General features: G+C 40.1%; 1 protein-coding gene across 7 annotated transcripts; it reads left to right on the top strand.

Annotated features, from left to right (window-relative positions):
* The first annotated feature begins 295 nt into the window (after nt 1-295).
* si:ch211-266o15.1 (zinc finger MYM-type protein 4) lies at nt 296-17,113 on the top strand. Of its 7 annotated transcripts, none has more exons than XM_026354714.1 (29): nt 296-343; nt 1,934-2,549; nt 3,022-3,071; nt 3,154-3,303; nt 3,505-3,568; nt 4,147-4,343; nt 4,593-4,717; nt 4,836-5,070; nt 5,182-5,397; nt 5,608-5,758; nt 5,872-5,993; nt 6,101-6,463; nt 6,624-6,774; nt 7,072-7,247; nt 7,380-7,551; nt 7,661-7,774; nt 8,049-8,092; nt 8,322-8,460; nt 13,018-13,163; nt 13,286-13,403; nt 13,493-13,726; nt 13,844-13,920; nt 14,114-14,243; nt 14,348-14,499; nt 14,606-14,720; nt 14,821-15,078; nt 15,239-15,350; nt 15,456-15,524; nt 15,618-17,113. In XM_026354714.1, exons 2-29 carry the CDS (start codon nt 1,970-1,972, stop codon nt 15,757-15,759), a joined length of 4,602 nt encoding a protein of 1,533 aa, XP_026210499.1. In that variant the 5' UTR covers nt 296-343; nt 1,934-1,969; the 3' UTR covers nt 15,760-17,113. The 7 variants fall into 7 exon arrangements, with proteins under 7 accessions (XP_026210499.1, XP_026210495.1, XP_026210498.1 ...); XM_026354710.1 differs by lacking the exon at nt 296-343 and adding an exon at nt 670-800 and having other exon boundaries at nt 5,185-5,397; XM_026354713.1 differs by lacking the exon at nt 296-343 and adding an exon at nt 670-800 and having other exon boundaries at nt 5,872-5,987; nt 13,036-13,163.
* Nucleotides 17,114-21,597: the final 4,484 nt, after the last annotated feature.

The following is a 21,597-nucleotide window of genomic DNA, read 5'->3' as shown; positions in this document are numbered from 1 at the left end:
TTTCACACATCCTGACAATACAGTCAGCAATACACACTACCTGTATAAATATATATCCCTATAAAATGAGGTTTCATTAATCATCACAAAGACCTAAGTAATGTAGTTTATGTGTTAAGGTTAGGTTCTTATTCAGTTTATGTTCGTGCAATCACTTAATCGTGATATTAAATTAAAAGGGGGTGGATGGATCGTGTCTGGTGTGGGTCACGATGAGTAAATCACTGTGCAGCCATTTAGCAAATATCTGTTATTTATGTGCAAGTATATCCAAAGTGGAGTTACCGTACTGTCACGAACAGAGCACCGTTCACTTTCTGTGAATTGCATTTGAAGTAGCACGGTATGTACTGCATATGGTCTACAAGTATAATGAATACAACTAATGACACTGCTATTACTGTGAATATTTAAAATATTACTATTTGCATTACATTATTATTACAAATACTAATTATCATGGCGTATTTAATGCGCTTGTAGCACGATGTTCAGCTACCGTGAGAAAATCCAGCAAAAAAAAAAAAAAAAGTCTGCAGCGTTGCAGCATAGATGTTGTCGTGTTTGCTTTTATAACCAAGTAACATATACAACTGTTTCTAAGTTATATCGTGTGTGTAACCTTATGTTAGCAGCCCAGTTGTACCAGCCTCACTGTTAGTTAGCATCGTTTTTTTCCTTTAGCTAGTTGCATACATAACCCATAACCCTCGGAGGTGGGTGGGTGTTTGGAAGCACGGCGTCTGCAGCATAATTAAAACATGGCGGATTCTGAGCAATTTAGACTTAAACGATTAAAGGTAAGAAACACACACATACAGTTTCACCACACCAACAGTCAGGCTGCAAGCTAAATCCGCTAGCTGACCTAGCTTCATAATATGTCAGTAAGTTTTTTGGGAGTAGCTTCCGGTCGAGATGTGCACATTTATGCTAACCTTAGCGAGCTAGCTTACAACCCTGTAGCTTGCTATTCAGCACTGATGAATGCTACTACGACAAGCTCAGTTATCAGGCGAACAGGCTCACCAGAATAGGACCCGGGTGTTTTTGTAACTTTGTGATCCTGCTGACTGCTGGTGCCACAAATCTCTTGCATCGCATAGGACTGCTGTGAACAATAAAGAAAAAAGTGGAGATTTTTTTAAAGTCAAGTGATGTAATGCGTGTCACTCAAATGGCATTTTATCACTTGAGTACCGCTGAAATGACTGCAGTGTCTTAATTGATTATGTGATGTACGCAATGATGTTCATAAACAAGTCAGCGTGATATATTGGTTCATTTTAAGTGGAGTTTGGTGGGACACCCCCCCCCGTGTATGACTTATCTGACATCATGAGTCCTGGATGTTATTAGTATCTGTAATGAAAGGGCACTGAGAACAAGATGCTGACTGGGAAGAATTTGTAAAAGCACAAAGAGCCAAAGTAGTTTCATACCAAATGGAAGACACTATTAAAAATGAAAGGAAGACTATGTTTATTAAAATCCTGTGTAGTTGTTGGGGAAAATTGATTGATTGATTGATTGATTGTACTGAAAGTGTTGGGGAAAAAACAAGCAGGCAGACTGTGAACAGCAGGGGCACCTGCTGGTCAGATGTATTTACAGTGAAGCTGAACATAGTGCTGCAATGTGTGCAGCAGTAATGTTGGTAGACCCATTTTCCAGCACGTATTCAGACATGTCATAGTTGGGAAAAGCACAGGTGTAAGTAATCCATTCCATTAATGTGAGCCAATACATTACGCTGTGACTGGTGTTATATGCGCTGTCACAGGCATAACATGGCACTGCAAGTAGTTTCCCATATTGTCCACTTTTATTAAGCAAATGTTATTTCAGAACATTTATGATTTGATACTTGTAGATGAATAAAGTCTAGCTGACATGAGTTTGCCCCTGTCAACTTGCTTTCCCTCCCCTACAGCACGAGGAGCACCTGTCCAGAGTGTTTGATGAAGTGATGGGACTGGGAGACTTCGCTGACTCCTCCAGGGGTTCTGCCACCTCTTCCAAAAGCAGCGGTCAGGATGAGGCAAAGGAACTAGATGACACATCGGGACAAGGGGTAAACCAGCAGGTAGAAGAGGACAGCAACAGCAGCAGACTAGAAGAAAAGATGGACGAGGGGGAGGGAGAGTCATCTTTTCCTCGCGTTTCCTCCCCTTCCTCTGGCCGAGGCTCCTCATTTACCATGGGAACTAACAAAGTAGGAGGAGCAGCAGCAGCAGCAGGAGGAGGAGGAGGAGGAGGAAGTGGAGGGGCAGCATTTGACGACGCATTGGATGGCCTTCCCTCGTTTGGACCAGAAGAAGATGACGAAGACTGGCACTTTGCCCTGCCAATGGGCTCACTGGAGGATGTTGATGTGGGTAAAGCAAACAGAAAAAGGAGCCAATCAGGAGAGGAGACTAGTGGAATTCAGGGTGATACCTTTGCTCATGAGCCCAGGGTGGAGGAGGAGGAACGAGACCAGGAAGGGAGCAGTGGGTCTGCCAACACCTCTCACTCCTCCCAAGAGCACACACCTGACAACAGCCAAGGTAAGGCTGCAAACACATGGGAACGTAGACAGTTGACAGAACAAGACCTCTTCATCTGCATCATACTGCAGTTCAGGGTCTATCCACTTTAATGTACCTTAGTGTCTTCATAAGGCCCTGACATACCTAATTACTCTAATTAAAGGAGTATTCTACTAATTTTTCATATCCTCTTCATTTTATTTGGTTTTCTCAGGATATAACTAGACTGTTTAACAAGGCTTTGAATGACTTCTTGTGAAAATGGTAGCCTTTTTATTTAGTCTGTCTCTCTGTTATACAGGATATTATTATCTTTTATTTAAGTAGTAATATTGTAATTTAAGGAACTGCAACATAACTGTAATGTAACAATGTGGTCCTTGTTTATTATTTCCTAGTATTTATAATGGCCTGTGCAGAGCACGTGCAGCTGTAAACTCTTTGTTGAAGTGTGTACTGTTGTAATGTAATAGTGTTTTCAACCTTTCAGATGGAGGCATGAACCAAACCGAGGAGACAGAAGATAGCCAGCAGGGAGAGGTGGGCATTTGGAAAGACTTCAACTAACAACAATCATTATTCAGTCTTCAGTAACTTGTCATAAATACAATCATTATTTCAGAAGTCAGACACAGCTCCAGTTGAGGACAGCAATCCCCCGCTGTTACCAAATATCAACATTAAAGATGAGCCCATTGATGAAGGGTACGACGCTGCTTTACTGCCTCAGAGCTCCATCAGACAGATCAAAGAGGAACTGGAGCATCAGGAGGTAGGTGTGGAGAGAAGAAGTTATTGTCATGCATCTGCTGTTTGCTCCTTACTCCTAACGTTTATTTTAAATGTAACATTAATTTTTTTATGTTAATCATTAGAATTCAGTCAGCAAACAACAGTATATTTGGACTGTGCTAATAGCCCATACTTTAACCACTCGAACAAAATCATAATTCTTAATGTTTGATCATTTCAGGAAGAGCTGAGGATCAGCTCTGTCTACTCTGTTGGAGGAGCAAACACCTTTGTGTCCCCTGCTCGTGAGTTGATAAAGTTCTATTTCAGGAGCATTGTTACAGTTCATTTTCCAAAATTATGACTTCACCAGCACAGGATATATAGATAATGCAGATGTTTACTTACTAGTTTTAGATTTGATCCTAAGGGCTGCATAATGAGGCCCCACACATCCATGTTACAACCACACAAGTGTTTATAGTTTGTGATTACACTTCCTCTTAAAGTTGTGTATGTGTGCACATACTGTGCTTGACTCTTGTAGGGCAAGGAAATGCACAATGTGTCAAGGTGGCCAAAAGCAGGGCAACAGGAAATGGCATGTGCAGTTTGGAGTGCTTAAGTTGTGAATGTGTGCACACATACACATACTGTATATATGTTTGATACAGAATAATTAGTGCATTAAGGTGTTCATTTCATACATGTTGGGTCAGTGGAATAGTTATATTACAGCACAAAACTCATAGACAATGCACAAAACACACGGTCAAATAAACATCACATCAAAGTTTATATAGTACATATGAGGAAATAGATGCACAATGCAGTTCATTTTCTAAATGAGAATCCTAAAAGTAACTTCTTCTATCCACCCAAGTTGCAGCAGCCGGTCCTGCCCCCCTTCCAGCAACCATTTCTATCCCAGGTAGAGGAGCTGTCCTACAAGCCATGGCCCCCCTTCCTGTCAGACCACCAGCTCCAGTCCAAGCCCTATTACCAGCTCTGGCACCAATGCCCCCGCGTCCACCTCAGCCCCCTGTTCCTGGTAGTGTTCGTTGTAGTGGCTGCTCTAAGGTACTGTTGTGTTTTGTTTTTTTTTATTTATTCACCTTTTCTCAAAGGAAAACAAAAGTCCCTGCTACATTGACATGTATATTATTAAAAAGAAAACAGTTTATTAACGTAGAATGTGAACACAATGTTTGCTCATCTACTACAGAAATGACTTCATCAGCAGATATTTGTCAGCACTGTAGGCAGTGATGAAGTGTTTTATTTTCATATATTTATGTTTATAATTTGTTGTTTTGAAAATGGTTCTAGGTTCTGTTGAAAGGCCAAACAGCATTCCAAAGAAAAGGTTCGACCCAGCTCTTCTGTTCGACAGTGTGTCTTACAGGCCATCTGCCTCCAGCCAACAAGAACCGAACCTGTTTCCAGTGCAACAGGTGCACCTCTCCTTCAGTTTGAAATCTTTTATGGTTTAGGTCTGCCTGTCAAAACTAGTCTGAATGCTTTTTTGTTTTTTTTTTTACTTCAATTTTTATTCCTTGTGCTTTTCTGCAGAGAGATTGTTCAGCCCAGGGACATGGTCACGATTCCAGCAGACGACAGCAACTACATGCACTTTTGTGGCCAGTTCTGTCTGTCTGTCTTTCGGCACAAAAGGAAAAATGCTGAGAAGATTCCTGACAAATGGGCTGACAAACGACTGGAGAGGAAACCTGATAAGCCGCCTCAGAAACAAGTGGAGCGGCAGGCTGAAAAACCCTTTTGCAGCGTCTGCAAAGTTACTAACAAGGTAAGAGAAACATTAGACTATGCAGTAAGGACACATATGGTCACGTTCTCTGAATCTTTACTCTTGTTTTCCGTCTTGTTCTTGTGTTGGTGACTGGGATCATCTCTACAGCAGATTGAGCATGAAGTTACCCATCAAGGTCGTCTGCACAGACTCTGTAGTGATGCTTGTTTCTTCACATGGCGTAAGATGCGTCAGTTAGCCATGAACTGCTGTGAAGGCTGCGGACTTTACTGTAATAGCAACTCAGGCTCCTGCCAGACGCTCACAATTGAAAGATCACAGCTCAACTTCTGTGGTCCCACCTGCATTGGAACCTACAAACAGGTATCTATCTGTGTAAAAAAAAAATACACAACTGTGTAGATTCAACAGTGCAGCGATGCTACACATGTCTGCATATTAGTTGCTTCATATGATAATAGGAGATAACTAGATATCAGCTTCAGTACTCAGAAGTCACATATCAAAAAAGTACACACCTCATCTTCAGTGTACTAAATATTGACCTCTACAATACAAAATGTTTTTGTGCAGACATGCAGAAAGACCATTGAGTGTGCCTACTGTCAGAAAATGGTGATAGTGTCCTCCACCATCATGGAACGAGACCAAAGGGGAAAAGTTCAGCTTTACTGTTCACCTGCTTGTGTGGAACAAAGTCGACCACCCCGACATACTCTAATGGGTAGGACACACCACAGCGACATATGAGCACGTGTTGGAGTGAGATAGCGAGTGGGTTAGGGTTAAAAGCTCATTTATATGAATACAAGTTCACATACAGTCCTCTCCTTCTAGGTACCCCATTCCCGTGCTGCCTGTGCAAGGTTACAGCTGTTCCTCAGTATCATCTGGCAATGGTGGATGGCACCATTCGAAACTTCTGCTCCTATGACTGTGTTTCCATTTTCAGGGTAAAGGTATCAACAACTTAATTTAATAAAAGTTGGTGTTGGGACATCTGCTGGTATAAAACTTGTCATTTTGTATATTTACAATGCAGTTTTTGTCCTTACATGTTTTACAGAGGTCTGGGTATCCCTCACAGCCAGACCTGACCAATGGAACCTCTTCTCTCAGGGACCTCTCTGTCAGAGATGCCCCAAAACCAGGGCCCTCTGCTGGAGCCAGCTCAGTCCCTCCAGTCCCTCAGGACTACCCATCTTCAGTACCCTACTCAGGCAATCATCTCAGTCATAGCTCAGTGCCCCCACTGGTGCCTCCCTGCCCAAGCATGTCCTCCCCCTCTATCCCAGGCCAAGCCCAGACCAGAGCAACCCCTGCCCAGCCCCTGAAACCAGCAGAGGCTGGGCCCAGTGATGCCTCCAAACTGACCTGCCATCAGTGCAGTAAACAGTTCAACACCAAGCCGCTGCTGTTCAGTCACCTAGTAAGGAGCACAGTTAACATCACAAAACAAATATACATGCTAAATGCTAAGATTCCTACTAGCTACCTGCATGACCTGAGTGTAACACTCATCAGTCGGCCATGATGATGATGATGATGATGATGATGATGATAATGACACTAATAATTCTTGTCTGTAGGGTCGAATATCTATGTTCTGCAGTAAGACGTGTTGTGACCAGTATAAAACCCAGAAAAATATCCTAGTACTGTGCGAGTACTGTAAAGGGGAGAAGGTGCACTTTGATACCATCAGCTACAACCAACAGGACGTGGTCTTCTGCAGTGAACGTGAGTTTACACAGAAAGTTTACTGGTGTTCAACAGTACAGTCCACATGTAAAATAAGCTGCTTGTTACAATGGTCAATGCAGAAAGTCTGATTAATGTTAGTCGACTCCATCCACTTACAGTCTTGACGAAGCAGAGTACAGTTATATATTGTAGATCTGGAATTCTGTATCCTAATTACTTAAATTTAACCCTTAAAAAACTGCTTCATTCAGTCCATGTTAGTGGACCTGTTGGAGAAACTATATGTTTGTAGTAATTTAAATAATCTCTGAACCTACGTATCCCGTGTGGCAGACTGTAAGCTACTCTTTATACAAGACCTGACCTCTCGTAACAAGGATCAACCTTGGCGTCCCTGCACCTACTGCTCTGGCATCAGCCAGAAGATGCTGCACAGCCACTATGGAGGAAGGATGGAGGAGTTCTGTAGACCTCACTGCATGTCCCAGTATACTGTATTCTACTATGGGGTAAGAAGATAGAGGTGCTAGTAAACTTTACATTTTAGGACATTGAACCAAAAGAAACATCCTACTATATGTTCTGTTTTGTTGTTTCTCTCCATCTTCTCTTGTCCCTCCTCCTTCTCTTCTCATGTCCAGATGGGGAGATGTGACAGCTGTCGGAAACAGAGCTACATGACTGAGAAGCTGCAGTGTTTGGGTTCAGTCCGTAACTTCTGCAACCTGACTTGCCTGCTGCAGTACTGCTACCTGCATTTTGAGATTAGCCAACACACCAACGGTACAGGAACAGCTCCACAGACACCATATGGTAAATTCTGTCATCACTTCAGTGTAATGTAATGTTACTATTCTTTATTTGTGATTATGTTAAAGTCATCACTCTGTGTCAGGTTTAATCCCTGTTATCTCTCTTCTAGCTCCAACCCAGCCTCATCACTCCCCAAAGATGAATCCTGTCATAGCTGATGTCGTCTCACTGGCCAATGGCTCTGCCACTCAGCCCAGCGTGTCAGCAGATACTGCTCTGACTGGTTAGTTCACACACATAGGCCTGGATGGTTGTTGTTCACAGTGACAACAGAGCAATCGGGGATGCCCCAGTGCTCCTTTCTCCTGCCGTTTCCTTTAATTTCTAATAACTTCTGAATAATGCCAAAACAAGTTCTATTTTAAATGAGTTTTTTTAGTGATTAAATCAATTGTTATAGGATTTTTTTAATGGATATTATTTATATTTGGTCATGATTTGCAAGTTTCACAGTGTGATCATGTGCTGCTGTCTGGTTTTTCATTTCTCTTTTGCAGGAGCACTTCCAACCTCCAACATCGACGGCAAGAACCTCGATCATGTATGTAATCTGTGCGTGTGTCTGTAGATCTTGACTCAACTATGTGAAACTACTCGAAAAACAATTTCAGTATCCAAAAACTACTTTTGATTTGAAGTGCAGTCAGAAATAAGAGGCTGTATAAGAGGCTCTACTGCAACAGAACATGATTAATGATTAAGAATTAAATGAAATAAATGAGATGATGTTTGTTTTTTCTTACTGTTTTGTTTTTAACATCTGTGTCCAGGCCAGTACTCAGACTGACGCCATGCGTGTGCCTGTGTCCCGGCGACGTCAAATGAAGAACAAGTCAGTTCTGTGTCGACCTTTCACCATGGACCAAGAAGTTATGTGCCAGCTTCTGACACCCACTACTGACTCAGAAGGTAACTACAAAACAAATCTCCTGAACAAATTCTTGTATTTTGCCTTCACAAACCCACACTCACACAGAACAGCTGCACAGCAGGGTTTAGGAGAACATGTTCAGGCTGAGCTACACACTGTCAAAGAGCGTTCTCACAACAGATACTTGCTGGTGACCTAATGGTTTGTGTGCATGTAATCACAACATCCCTGGTACAAGTCCGGCTGGTGACTTTTGTCGCATATCACATGCTCTCTTTCTCCTTCTTTCCTGTCTGACTGTCAAACAATTTCAGAAAGGCTAGACTACCAGCCCAACAAAAAAAAGCTTTCTCACAGCAAAGTGCACTCCAGGTTGTACCTGTACTATTTATTTTTTACCTCAGCCACTAATGTTATATCAGTATCACAGTTAGTATAATGAGTATAACAGTCTGATAGAGATTAGAAGTCAAGTACTTAGTAATAGAAAATTCTGTTTCTACATCTACATCAGCCGAGCCAGATGGAATTAGGAAGTTATGAAGTTGAATAGTCACCATAGAAAAAAACAACTTACTTGAACTTTGATATTATTGATTTTGTAGGATATTAGTTATTTATTTTTGTATGAAATCTCAACTTTCTCTGTCAAGATAAAGACCACAGTCCACATGCAGCTCTTTTAGATTTAAATGAAGTGCTTTAAAAAAGATAAAGATTCAGTTTTTTATTACAGCCTTGAGCTGTTGTCCTTTTAATTCAGATTGTTTGTGTTGGTGCTAATCAGAGTTGTTAAGTAAAGTACATTCACTTAAAAGCAATTTTGAGGTATTTGTACCCTATTGGAGTATTTCCATTTTATGTTACTTTTAAACCACTACAATTCAGAGGGAGATATTGTTCTTTTTGCAGATTCCTAATTAAAATAAATAAATGATGAACTAATATAGTAATAAATGTTTTAGATGAACCACCTGTCATTATATTAGGTGGTTACAATTGGCTTCATTTTTACCTGCTGGTGGTTTTTGAAAACCAAGTTACTACAGAAAAACAGTCCTTTGTCCTTAATTTTTATTAAATACCAGAAATGTTTCTTTGCCACTTTTTCTGCATTTCAAAGTTTATCAAATAGATCTGTGTTATTAACAACATCTAGTTCAGTGCTCTTTAAAAGACATTGCTTTCTTAGTGGAGTACAGCCCTTCTGGTACTTCTACCTTTGCATTGATTTATTTTTTAGGCAGGTATTATTTCATTTGGTGGCAGTGATGAAAGTGTCCATGTTCACCCAGGCTGTGGATGGTGGCAAAGAACAGTGCTTTACATGAGGCATAAGACAAGATATACAGTAAAAGAAAATGCGAGCCAACATTAAGACGCACATTTAAGTGATTTATGTTTGGGTTGTTTGTCACAACCCAGTTCTACATGTGTTTAATTTAATAATTGCTTTGGTTCATTCAGTTATTCACTGTTCACAACTAGCTGTTTCAACAATTGCACCAGCTCTGCTAGATAGCCCCTCGCAACCTGACCAGGCGGCTGCTGAAACATCCACGTCTCTGACAGTGTCACCGAAACCTCAGGGACAAACCGAGCCTTGTAATAGTGTGCCGGCACGCCTAACCGGACGCCATTTCCTGGGCAAGAAAAACACTGACTCTGACTGCAAGGTGTGCTCACAACACAAGAGGAACAGGGTGGAGGAAGAAGATGAGGAGAAGAGGAAGAAGCAGAAGATAGAGGAGCCAGAGAAGAAAACAGAAGAAGAGACACAAAATGAGGAGGATGAGGAGCGCAAAGAGGAAGAGCACTCTGACATGAAGGACTGTACACTGGACAGTGGACCAGTGAGGAGGCAAACTTTGTATTACTGTAAGACATGTTCATCAGAGCCCAGCCTCTGTCCTGTGCCCTGTTTTGAACTGTACCACACCAGACTGATCTACAAAACAGCTCCTGAACTGGAAACGCAAGGTGAGCTTTCTGAATAACACCAAAAGCTCAGTTCTGTCTAAACATTCAGCATTAAACAGTACAAGTTGTTTGTAACACAACTGCATCCAGTATTAAAGGTTTCTATTTCATATATGCGTACAGTGTGTGTAAACTGTGGGGGAAAAAAGAATAACAACTAGCTGACATGATCTGTTAACGCTTTTTCCAAGTAAATTCATCTGACTTCTTAAGAGGGTCGAGTGTGTCACCCGACTTTTTCTCTTCACAGCCTCCTGATATGCTGCCATGAGAAGTTGTCTTCTACCCTCACCGTGGGCAAAGATCAAACTACTACAGGGTTAATTAGTTGTGCTCACACTACTACACTACGTTCATAATGTTTATTTTTTGTGGTAGTGCTGTGAAAGGGGATGAACATAAAGGGGTCGTTCTGTATTTTGTGTTTCTTTTTTGTTAGTAATAAACTAAACTGCAGTATTTATGATTCATTCCACAGACGATATTCTCCGTTATGACTATATCCCGTTCCCATTAAGAGCATCCACTTGTGTTGCGATACTGTAACTAAGTGGTCTATATATGATGGACAAACAGACAAGGTTGAAATACAACCTCAAGTATTAACATTACACACAATAATGTAATGTTTTAAACAAACTAAGTTTTACCTCAATGAAATTAGCAGACAGATGTGCTAGTACAGCTGTCAAGTGTCTTAAAAGTCGTCAAGCTAATGTTCATGTTGTGTTAACTGCCTCAGGTAATTCAGCGGCATAGCACAAAGCTATGTTTAACAGTTCATCACGTCCAGTCCAGTGATATCATTCAGGATTCAGGCTGAAAAGTGATTCACAAATCATCTATTTCACTGCACAACAACATGTGTCCTACAGTCGGTAACCTTACTTATAATAAAGTCACTTGTGCCTACTGTAGCTCCCACCTAGATACAGCCCACAGAAAAGTTCTTTCAGGTCCAGAAGCAGTAAATTAAACAAGTATTGAGTAGATTTTGGTTCATTTTTTTATGTTAATGCAACATTCATAAGCAGATTGACATGAATTTAAAAAATAACTAAAGCACAACAGAAAACTCTAGTGCATAAATCACAGTGATTAATTATTTTAACCTTGATGAGTAGAAATGCAGTGATAAAGTGGCATAATGTGAAAAGAATGTGGAAAAAAAATGTCTGAAACAATCGCCACAGACAATATATCCTACAGGTCAACATTTGTTTGGTTATTGCACAATATGTATTGTTTGTAGATCTGGTTAAGATTCCTGAGCAGTCGGTCACACAGCTGAGAGACTCGCTGTCGGGTTTAAGAGATGCTGAAATCTGCTATCACTTGAATTTTTCTAAATGTCTGAGTGAAGAAAACAGCATTTGTTTGGATGTTTGCGCTGACTTTGTATCGTTACACTACGTGTCATGTTTAGTTTTTGAATGTGTGAAAGACTGAATTCCCAGCTGTACCTCACTGCTGATGCAGTCCCATGAACCAAGACTGACTCAGTTCATCCATCAGCTGCTGGTGGTTGCTCTTTGATTTGAACATGAGTTGATTCCAGCCTGTGTCACATTCCCGATGTTTACTTATTTTTGTTTTTTGTCGTTTGTTTGTTTTTACTTTAATATACTATAGGTGCATATTTCAGTTTCTCACACAAACTAATCTGTTTCAGAAAATGCGTTCATGTAGCATTTCTTTTGTTTTTGCTTTTCTTTTTCAAAGAATCAACCACCTGAAACAGATGTTTAGTGAAATGCAAAAAAATATGTCAATAAATTTAATTTGAAGAAAAGATGCAGATGGGACTATTTATTTCTGGTGTTATATGCCATTTTTCACACACACAAGTCAGTAATGAGTGTATATTTTGTGTAACAATGTTGAATGTACTGTCCTCACCTCAATCATCCATTAAACTATAAACTCCTGAAGGCTTTACTGTTTGAAAGTTGCCTTCATGAGAATATATGTGTGTGTGTATAGGCAGAAAGGTGTGAATAGTGATTGCTGAGGCATGTTGACAGTGTTTGACTGTTTGGTGCCACCTGCTGGTCTCAATCTTGATACTGCATTTGGATGGAAGTATTCAAACTGTATTCCACACTTCATGTGGTAAATGTAGATATTTTGATGTTGCAAAAGAAAAATATATGTTCACAACTGGCGTATACTACAGTTTGTCTCCTGAAATGTAATGTTTTAACATTTGTTGGACAGCTTAGGATTCTATAACAAAATATTTTCTTTAGTTTGAAAGACATAAATTGACATTACTGCTCACACGACTCAGAGGTTGGTAGTCTTATCAGTTGTATGATTTTTAATTTGTTTTAAAACAGGTTTTACAGTGCGATGATAGATGCTAGGCTTTGTACGTGATACATAAAAAAATACACCCACTCTAAACATAGATTAATTCTTGAAAGTACTTAAATTATATTTAATCATTTCCTTGTAACAGGAAAAGTAGATCTAGAGCTTCCAGGTGTACACAGCTAACTGTGTATGTTTCCTGTTTAATCGTATTTGTCCCTCTCTCTCCCTTTCTTTCTCTCTCTGTCTCTGTCTTTTTTTTTTTAATTGCTCCCCCTCTCATTTCCCCCTAACTCCTGCAGCTCTGCCTGTCTCCTCAGTTCCCCCTTCAGCAGGAGTGGAGAACATCAAAGTGGTGATGGTGCCAGTCCCTGTACCAGTCTTCATTCCAGTGCCTATGAACATGTACTCCCAGCACACACCTGTTCCAATGGCTATGGCCATGCCTGTACGTCTCATAACACCACATGCATGTACTCTCAGCTCTAGTTATTAAAAGGCCTTTTAATTAAGACTCAAACTCTTTCACTTACAATACGGCAGCAAATACCTCTCTTCTATTCTCTCCAGGTTCCAGTTCCTTTAGTAGTACCACCACAGAACAAAGATGTCAAAGATGCAGCTGTTCAATCAGAGCCTTTGGTTGTGATGGAAGAAATAACATATGATCAGCTTATTTCCAGTACAGGTGAGAGCTTGATAATATAGGATTTATCAGTGTTTTCTGACACCTGCAATATTTAGCTTATCCTGTTTGTTTTTATGTGTCTGCTACAGACCAGAGGGGTTCTTGTAACGGAGAGGCGAGGACAGTCACTGTCACTCCCATAATCTGTGAAGATAAGGACCCCCAACCAGCAGCACAAGGTGACCTACCTTTTTCTGCGAGTACAGAGAGGAGCACAGAGTCTACTGATCCCCGGCTTAATGCCCAGCCAGAGGGGAGCACGACAAGCACCGAGCAGCTTCCCTCCTCTCCAGTGATGGACTTGGAGACTGACTTTCCCTCTGGTGAGATACCACATAATTTAATTTCTACCCCGAATCTGCTGAAACGTGTAAAGCTGACAGATTGGAGATGGTAGGGGACAAACAGTCTCGCTCACACTCTTGTGTGTGTTTCTGCAGAACCGTTGGGTCAGAAGTCGTCTGCTCCACAGCGAGGAGTTAAGAGGCCTAGGGAAGGTTTCTCCAGGCGCAAGCGAGTACGACCCCCCCCAGCAGCTCAGCTAAACTCTTTTCATCAGCATTTGTTTTAAATTAATTTACTGTAATGACTTAATTTTGTAGCTACACGTGTCTTCCTGCGGGCTGCTCTGTTTCTCTAACAAACAATAACCACTGTACCTGTGGCAGTCTTCAGACTTAAATGTGTTTATCGCACATTTTTGTTTCCAGGGTCGAAGGCGCACTGGTTCACTGGAACGCAGTGCAGTAGTGACTCCGGCTGCCTCCAAACTGAACCACCTGTACGGGGTCAAAGCCTGGAAGAGCTGGGTCCAACAACGCAACCAGCAGCCACATGAGCGTGAGCCAGAGTTCCCCTCACTATTTCTCACCTAGTCTTTAAGTGTCATTTGCTCTTTTACATCAGTCAACTCTGTTTTATTCTACACTTCTCTCCACCTGCAGCGAGTCGAGTGCATATTAAAGAAGACATCCTTGAGTGCAACTCTGCTGAGCTGAGCTTTGCTCTGTCTTGCTTCATCAAAGAAGTGAGGCGGCCAAATGGAGAGGCCTACAGCGCCGACAGCATCTTCTACCTCTGCCTGGGCATACAGCAGGTCTACACACACACACACACACAAACATTATTCCTTTCTTTTTGTGTCTTCCTGGTTGTTCCCCACTCATTCACTCGTCTTTTCCTGTGTCCTTCTCTTTGGACAGTTCCTGTTTATGAAGGGTCGCATAGAGAACATCTTTACTGACAAGCTCTATAGCCAGTTTGCCACCGAGATCACTCGGATGCTGCAACTCTGGAAACCTAAACTACTACCTAGTGGTGTGATCATTAATCACTGTGTCAAAACACTACATCATATAAGAGGGTTGTCATAGAGACAGGCCTACAGAGAATTCTGAGCTTTCTTTTCCTCCTCCAGGCACCATTGCTTCCTCCCGTGTTGAAGAGTCGTACCTGTGGGAGTGTAAGCAGCTGGGGGCCTACTCACCCATAGTGCTGCTCAACACACTCCTGTTCTTCTGCACCAAAACCTTCCATTTTACCACACTGGCGCAGCACCGCAGCCTCTCCTTTACCAACTTCACTCGACGCTTCAAATCCTGCAGTCGAGCTGGGAAAGTCCACTACCTCCAATACCAGAGAAGCAGCACTGTTGCGCCCAGCCGGGAAGAGATAGGTGGGAGTCATACAATAAAATATATCTATTATAGTACGTGATGTCTTCTATATTTTAATACAATATATTTAAGATAACACAAGGCAGATTTATGCATTTTCTTCCTGGCTCACTGTCAGTTTGGAAATGCTGACTGAGTGTTGATACGTGCTGTTTCTAGAACGTTTAAGGAAAAGACAAGCAGAGAACGGAGGAGACCTGGAGATGCTAGAAAATGTCACCAATCCCCTACACTGTCCTGTCAGACTCTACGAGTTCTACCTCTCTAGATGGTGAGACGCACAAGCACACACACACACACACACACACACACACACACAGAAACACTGCTATTACAGTTAGGAAAGCTGAAGCAACACTTTCTCACTTGCTCACAGCCCAGAGGCAGCAAAGAAGAGAAGTAATGTGTTTTACCTCCAGCCTGAGGAGAACGTCCACACAAACAGGTCAGAGTTGGTCCACTAACGTTAACAAAAACTGCCTGTAAACACTTTTGTTTCTGTAAGCACTTTTAAGAAATGTGTGTTCAAAATCAACAGTTCCCACTGGTACACATCTCAACCGTTAGAGGACAGCACCCTGCAAAGCATGCTCACACGCATCTTGGCTGTCAGAGAGGTTCACCGGGAGGAGGGAGCAGCCCAACATCAGTCCTCAGCCACCACTGACAGCTTGGAGTGATACGAAGCTCTGCTTATACCACCATCGCCCTTTTCTGATGCCGAACAGTGCAGTCACTTCAGACTGAAGTTGGCAGGTCTATGAAATGAGGAGCTCACGTTTGGAGCCTGACCATCAAGATTTCAAAGGCAGGACAAAGAGAAATATGATGAAATGAGGCAAAGAGAGACAATATGACAAATCTGGGATTGTGGTGTAGTTGTATTTATTTACAGACAGATATTTGTATTTGTCACTGTCCAACAACATCTGATGAGGTTAAAGAGCTCATTTTTAACTGTCGTCTTGCACTAGAGTGACATTCATCCTTATCATTTCTCACATTTTGCAGGTTTATTTACTGGCAGTAAACAAACTTGCTCGACGATAATCAACTAGTGTAAGCAACAAGCTGCTCATGAAGACAGTCAGAGCTGCTATAGACAATGAGAAAGGTGTTTTATATTCGTTGGCTCTCTTTGCATAAGCATTTGCTTAAATGGAGAGTTTAGACTAGTATAGAGTGTTCAGACCTGATACTGGTATTTGTGAATTGAAAAATAACCCAGAGGAATCAGGCGTAGCTGCACAAAACTGAAGCACTTCCCACAGAAATCCATTGCATTGATAAGTGAGAGATGTAGCTGAAACACTGCATCAAAGTCATCACAATGAAGACAGATGTCACTGACTTGCTGAACTCTGACACATCTGTAATGTTGTTAAACCAGTAGATATATCAGTGTAACCCTTTGTGTAATGAGCAGACTCACAGTGCCTCTCATCTTCTGTTATAATCATCTAATATTATTTTGTTCCCCATTTATAAACTTCATTCTATGTGGCCTTATTCCCTCCTCTCCTTCCTCCTTTTACTCTGTATGTTTGCATGTGTTTGTGATCAGCTCACCAGTTTGTCCCCCTTCATTGCCTTTAATGTATCTTTGTTTTTGAACAGTGCCAATATTTTCTCATCTTAATCCCTCTTTTTTTTTCATTTTCTTTTGTTTTGTTTAGGATGACATAAGGTTTCCTGTGCTATATTGAATTTACCACAATTTTATTGGTAAATATCAGTTTTGTTCCTACTCATTCCCGAAGAATATATGAAAAATATCATTGGTCCATGCGGCTGCTGTAATAAAACTTGCCATGACACATCACTTGGCCATGAGATGTTTGGCATATGCAAACATACTGAACAGTTATGCTGTAATGTCTGTGACACATTGGTGAATTGATAGAATTGTTAAAATGTCCTTTTCATGAGGATGTCACAGTTCTGCTGGTTGGCCCACAAATCAAATATCTGTGATGCTATGTTTTTTGTGGTAATAAAAACGTATCTACCCTCAAAACCATGAGTGGAAGTCGAGGAGATGGTACATCTGGAATGTGCTCATTGTAATTTGCACTTGCTGTTACAGGTTTTTTTTTTTTTTTTTTTTAATTTAATCCCGGTGGTTGATGTGCCTTTATTGGTGCCTCCTGTCCATGTTAAAGTGTGAGTGAGCTTTAACACTATAAGACAAATCATCCCAAGATGTCTCCAGTGCTCCACACTTAACACTCCAGTTTAGAGAGTTGAGTAATGCTAAGCTAAATCTCTAATCTAATGTTGTTTTTTTAAAACATACATGTGCAAAACATGTGACTGACTGAAACTACCACTGACAGATTGTTTAGTAAGGAAAGGCCCAAAGACAGTGTCATGTTATATTACCTTTGTTAAAATGCCGTATTGCCATGAAGTATTAGAAATCATATTTACTCCTCCATTCCAAGGCACATGATTTATAACAAAAGCATGACTGAAAAGAAATGTGACGTTGAGATTGTGATTGAGGTTTTTGCAGTTTGCAGACATTGGTTCATAAAATGTGTGAAGTTGAATCTTTTTCCTGCGTTTTAGATTTAAATATCTTCATGAAAATGTCAGTTTAGTCTCTGGTGTTCTGTACACTCCCCTCCAAAAGTATTCTAAAGGAACTGGCCTCACTTTTACATTTGGGTTTGACATCAAAAGATCAATACAAGACAATTAAAAAATATATTAAAAGCATTAATTTCCAGGTGTTAACATCTGGATCTGATAAACAACTTTAGAAGATGGTACCTTTTGGTTTAATCCACCCATTTTTACATGAGAAAGGCTCCCACACTTACAGAAGCCAGGAGCTCAGACGGGTTTGATTTGCCTGGAGGCCCAAACCCTGAAGATGTCACCTGCTACCTGCTACACATCCAGACAGCCGACTTTCCAAGTGTTAACGAGGCTCAGAGGGATGTAGAGGCTGAGCACGGCTGGGACTGACAGGATTTTTGGCAAACCTGGAGCGCCCAAATGTGCCAAAAGGCCCTTTTCAGGGTCCTCGTAAAACAGTTCTCTTGTAATGCCAAAATGTTCCCAGGACAAGTGAAAACCAGAAGTAAGCTGGTCTGAGGGGAGGTCATGGTAGTCATAGTCAAAGTAATAAGGGGCAGGGGCTCTCACTGTAGTAGTGCATTTAATTTGGGCAAGGTGCAGGCATCAACAAGGGACAGACCTAGAAACAAAGAAACAGGGCTGGATGTAAAAACTGGGAATAAGGAATGGCTAAAAAGCAGTAGGTCTGATGTGAGCTTAAAAGGAGCAGGGAAGAACAGGTGAAGCAGATCAGGTGATTAGTGGCAGGGGAGCAGGTGAAATCAATGAGGGATAAAGGGACAGACAGGACAGGATCATGACACACTGTTGCATGGCCTCCTGGAGGGCTCCTGGTCTGTCCCCTGTTCCCTGTTCCTCTTGTTGTTTTCCTGTAAGAAGGAAAAAAGAGATATAAAAAAAGAAATAATAAACATGTGAAAGGAGATAAATATATATGTAGCTGTTACTTTCTCTATGGTTATGTGTTCTATTAGATTTGTCCAGTGATTGATATGTAAATACATTTTTGGATTTCCAGTTTAAGAACTATTTTTTTGGGTGACAGAAATTAATAGTGGGTTTCTATATTTAACTGAGAGATGGGAAACTTTGGTGATGTCTCAAAGAAAACATAAAGGAGATGTAGAGATTCTGCAGCTTAGCATGGTGAATAGTTTCTCTGTCACAGCTGCCCAGAGGAAATGAAGTGGTTTGCATTCCCAGGTGGCGTGGAAGTAATCATCAGGGCTTCCCAAAGGGCACTGTCAACAGATGTCTAGCCAGAGGAAATAAACCAGGTAATACACTTCCCGTCCAAAAAAAAACATCACACATTAATATTTTGTTGGACCATTAACTTTGATTACGGCACACATTTGCAGTGGCATTATTTCGATAACCTTCTGAAATGTCTCGACATTTATTCCCGTCCAGCATTCATTTTAAAAGATCTCGTATGAAGATCTTGTTGAGCATTTACCGCTCCATGGTAACATTTACTGAAGCAGAATATATATTTCAGTTTATTAGCTATGCTATATATATGTTTCCAGTTACATTTCAGTTATTTATATTAAACAAGTGTTAGCTTTGTTTAGTAATAAATGTTTTTAGATTGACTTAATTAAATATGTTACCTTGAGATTAGATAGGAAATAAAAATATTTTAAACCCATTTCAAACAGTTAGCAGTTCTTTTTTAATTATTTTGTCCTTACTTTAGCTGTTTAAACTCGGATCTGAGAGATATTTACACTAAATATAGAAATAATAATTTTCATGCTTAGTGATTAGCATTAACATTAAGCTGACCTAGCAAAATTAGCTTGTCTTGACGATACCTAGCTTAATGGCTAATCAGAGCTGAAATAAAATATGAATATGAAATTAAATAAAAACCAACTTCAAATTGTTTGATCATTATTACTTATTTTTACTCTAAACATAAATCTAAGTATTTTCACTAAACTGAGAAATATGAACTTCAACACTCAGTGATTAGCATTGACATTAGGCTAACCTAGCTTAATTATTAGCTTACTTGTTAGCTAAATTAACATTAAGCTAACTTAGCTTAATGTCAATTACCATCTTAGCTAGCTATTAAGCTAGGTAGCTTAATGAAATCGCTAGCTCAAAGGCTAGCAAACAAGCTAATTTTGCAAAGAAACAAAAAATATAAAAACTAAACAAGTTGCAACAACTATGTGAGTTTAGGTCAGGGTGGATATTCTTGCCCTACAGTGGTTTTTGTAGCTTTCTAACTATGTTGAGGCGCTCAGAGCGACGCGTCTCTCTCCAACTTCAGGAGTGAAATGACGACGATGACGAGATCGTCCAGTATTTATGTGTACCCATAGCAACCATAGAATCCTAACGTCATTCCGTTATTAATGTAAGTATGTGCTGCAAAGGCAAAAAATAACTTAATATAATTTATTTTATGTATTATTTATTTTAGTCCTAAAAGGAAAAAAATCAACTATTAGTCAAACGTATATTTAAAATGATACATAAAATAAAAACAGACCACCAACTAAAATAAAATTAATTAAAATTGCCATCGTGAATAAATCGATTCCCAAAGTTATGGACATTATTTGCAATAAGGCATATTACAATGTTTTAACATTAGTGAACGGTGTGAATTTCACACAACTGTTGCACAATTTTGCTGCAAACATTAGAGAAAGAAAAACAACTTATCAGCGCATATGTTCGGTAAAATCAGCAGTCGCTGAATTTCATTACAGTTCAAATCTTCATTAGCAGCCTCCGAATTCCTAAAACGAAATAAAATAAAGTAAATGTTTAATGTAAAATACAGTATCAGCTGTATTTATGTCATTGACATAAAACCGCCTGATTCTCACATGATAAGAAAATCTGTTCAAAGATCTTGTTAAACCCGACTTTTCACAGTGTGAATTTGGTGTGCGTTATACATGTGGGTTTTAAGACAAAATCTTTAGAGGCTTAATTAATCATTTCCTAAATAGACATTTTTACACTCAGGAATTGCACAGTAATGACGTCACTTGGGCACAAATGTAATGGGTTACAGATCAGCGAGGCGTTATATTATTATGTTATGTTGTATTGTATTATATTATATATGTATTTTTGATTTTTCCACCTTATGATACATTCACTGTCAGCAGCTCTTTCCTAAGAGAACTAGAGCTGAAGAAGGATGTGGAATTAGCATAAAAAATACATCAAGTAAAAGAAAAGTATTGTAGAAAATAACTAAGAAATATTTTTATTAAGATACAGTACATGTTCATCAATCATTCCAACATGGTTGATTTATTAAACCCCAACAAATCCTTAGCAAACAACAAATACTTTTGTAACCTTCAGAGAAGAACGGCACCACCCAGTGGAGAGTCGTGGTAATGACAGGTCAGTTCCTTTTCTGTCGCCTTCTCCAGTTCTGTGCATTGTAGTAATCACTGAGGCAGTTTCTTTGGTTTCTGTATACAGTAGGCTTTACTGATGTGCTGTCAGCTGTGAGGCACCTGAGCTAAATAAGTGTCTGATCACCTAGGCCTGTGTGATATTTCGGTTTTTCCTTTTTCATACATTGCAAACATTTCAAACATTATGGGGTACTGAGTGTAGATAAGATGAAAAAAAAAGTGAAGGGGGTTCTGAATTCACTGCAATACAGTATGACAGAATGGACATATTACATTTACTGCAATAGACTGCTCAAGTCACTAATGCTAAATATTCATAATATGGATTAACTTTAGAAATTTACATTGTGTTTTTATGGTTGAGTAAGAAAATGATTTTCAACTACTTATGGCTGAGGTCAAAGTTACCAGTCACAAGCTGTGACATGTGTCTCTGCATCTATTTGGTTTCAAGTGATAAAACACATCATTCAAATCAACCAAGTATGAAACAAAAAGACACACATCCTCCCATGATCATTTCCATCTTTC

The sequence above is a fragment of the Anabas testudineus genome, chromosome 12, assembly GCF_900324465.2.
Source record: "Anabas testudineus chromosome 12, fAnaTes1.2, whole genome shotgun sequence".
In the NCBI taxonomy this organism is placed as follows: domain Eukaryota; kingdom Metazoa; phylum Chordata; class Actinopteri; order Anabantiformes; family Anabantidae; genus Anabas; species Anabas testudineus.
Note: the sequence above shows the minus strand (reverse complement) of the source record. Positions and strands in the feature narration are given on the sequence as shown.

Excerpts from the sequence above, each read along its gene's own strand:
- si:ch211-266o15.1 (XM_026354709.1), top strand. The coding sequence starts at position 762 with ATGGCGGATTCTGAGCAATTTAGACTTAAACGATTAAAG. Across the intron at positions 801-1,933 it reads TTAGACTTAAACGATTAAAG|CACGAGGAGCACCTGTCCAG; the intron begins GTAAGAAACACA and ends CCTCCCCTACAG. Across the intron at positions 8,461-13,017 it reads ACCCACTACTGACTCAGAAG|CTCTGCCTGTCTCCTCAGTT; the intron begins GTAACTACAAAA and ends TAACTCCTGCAG.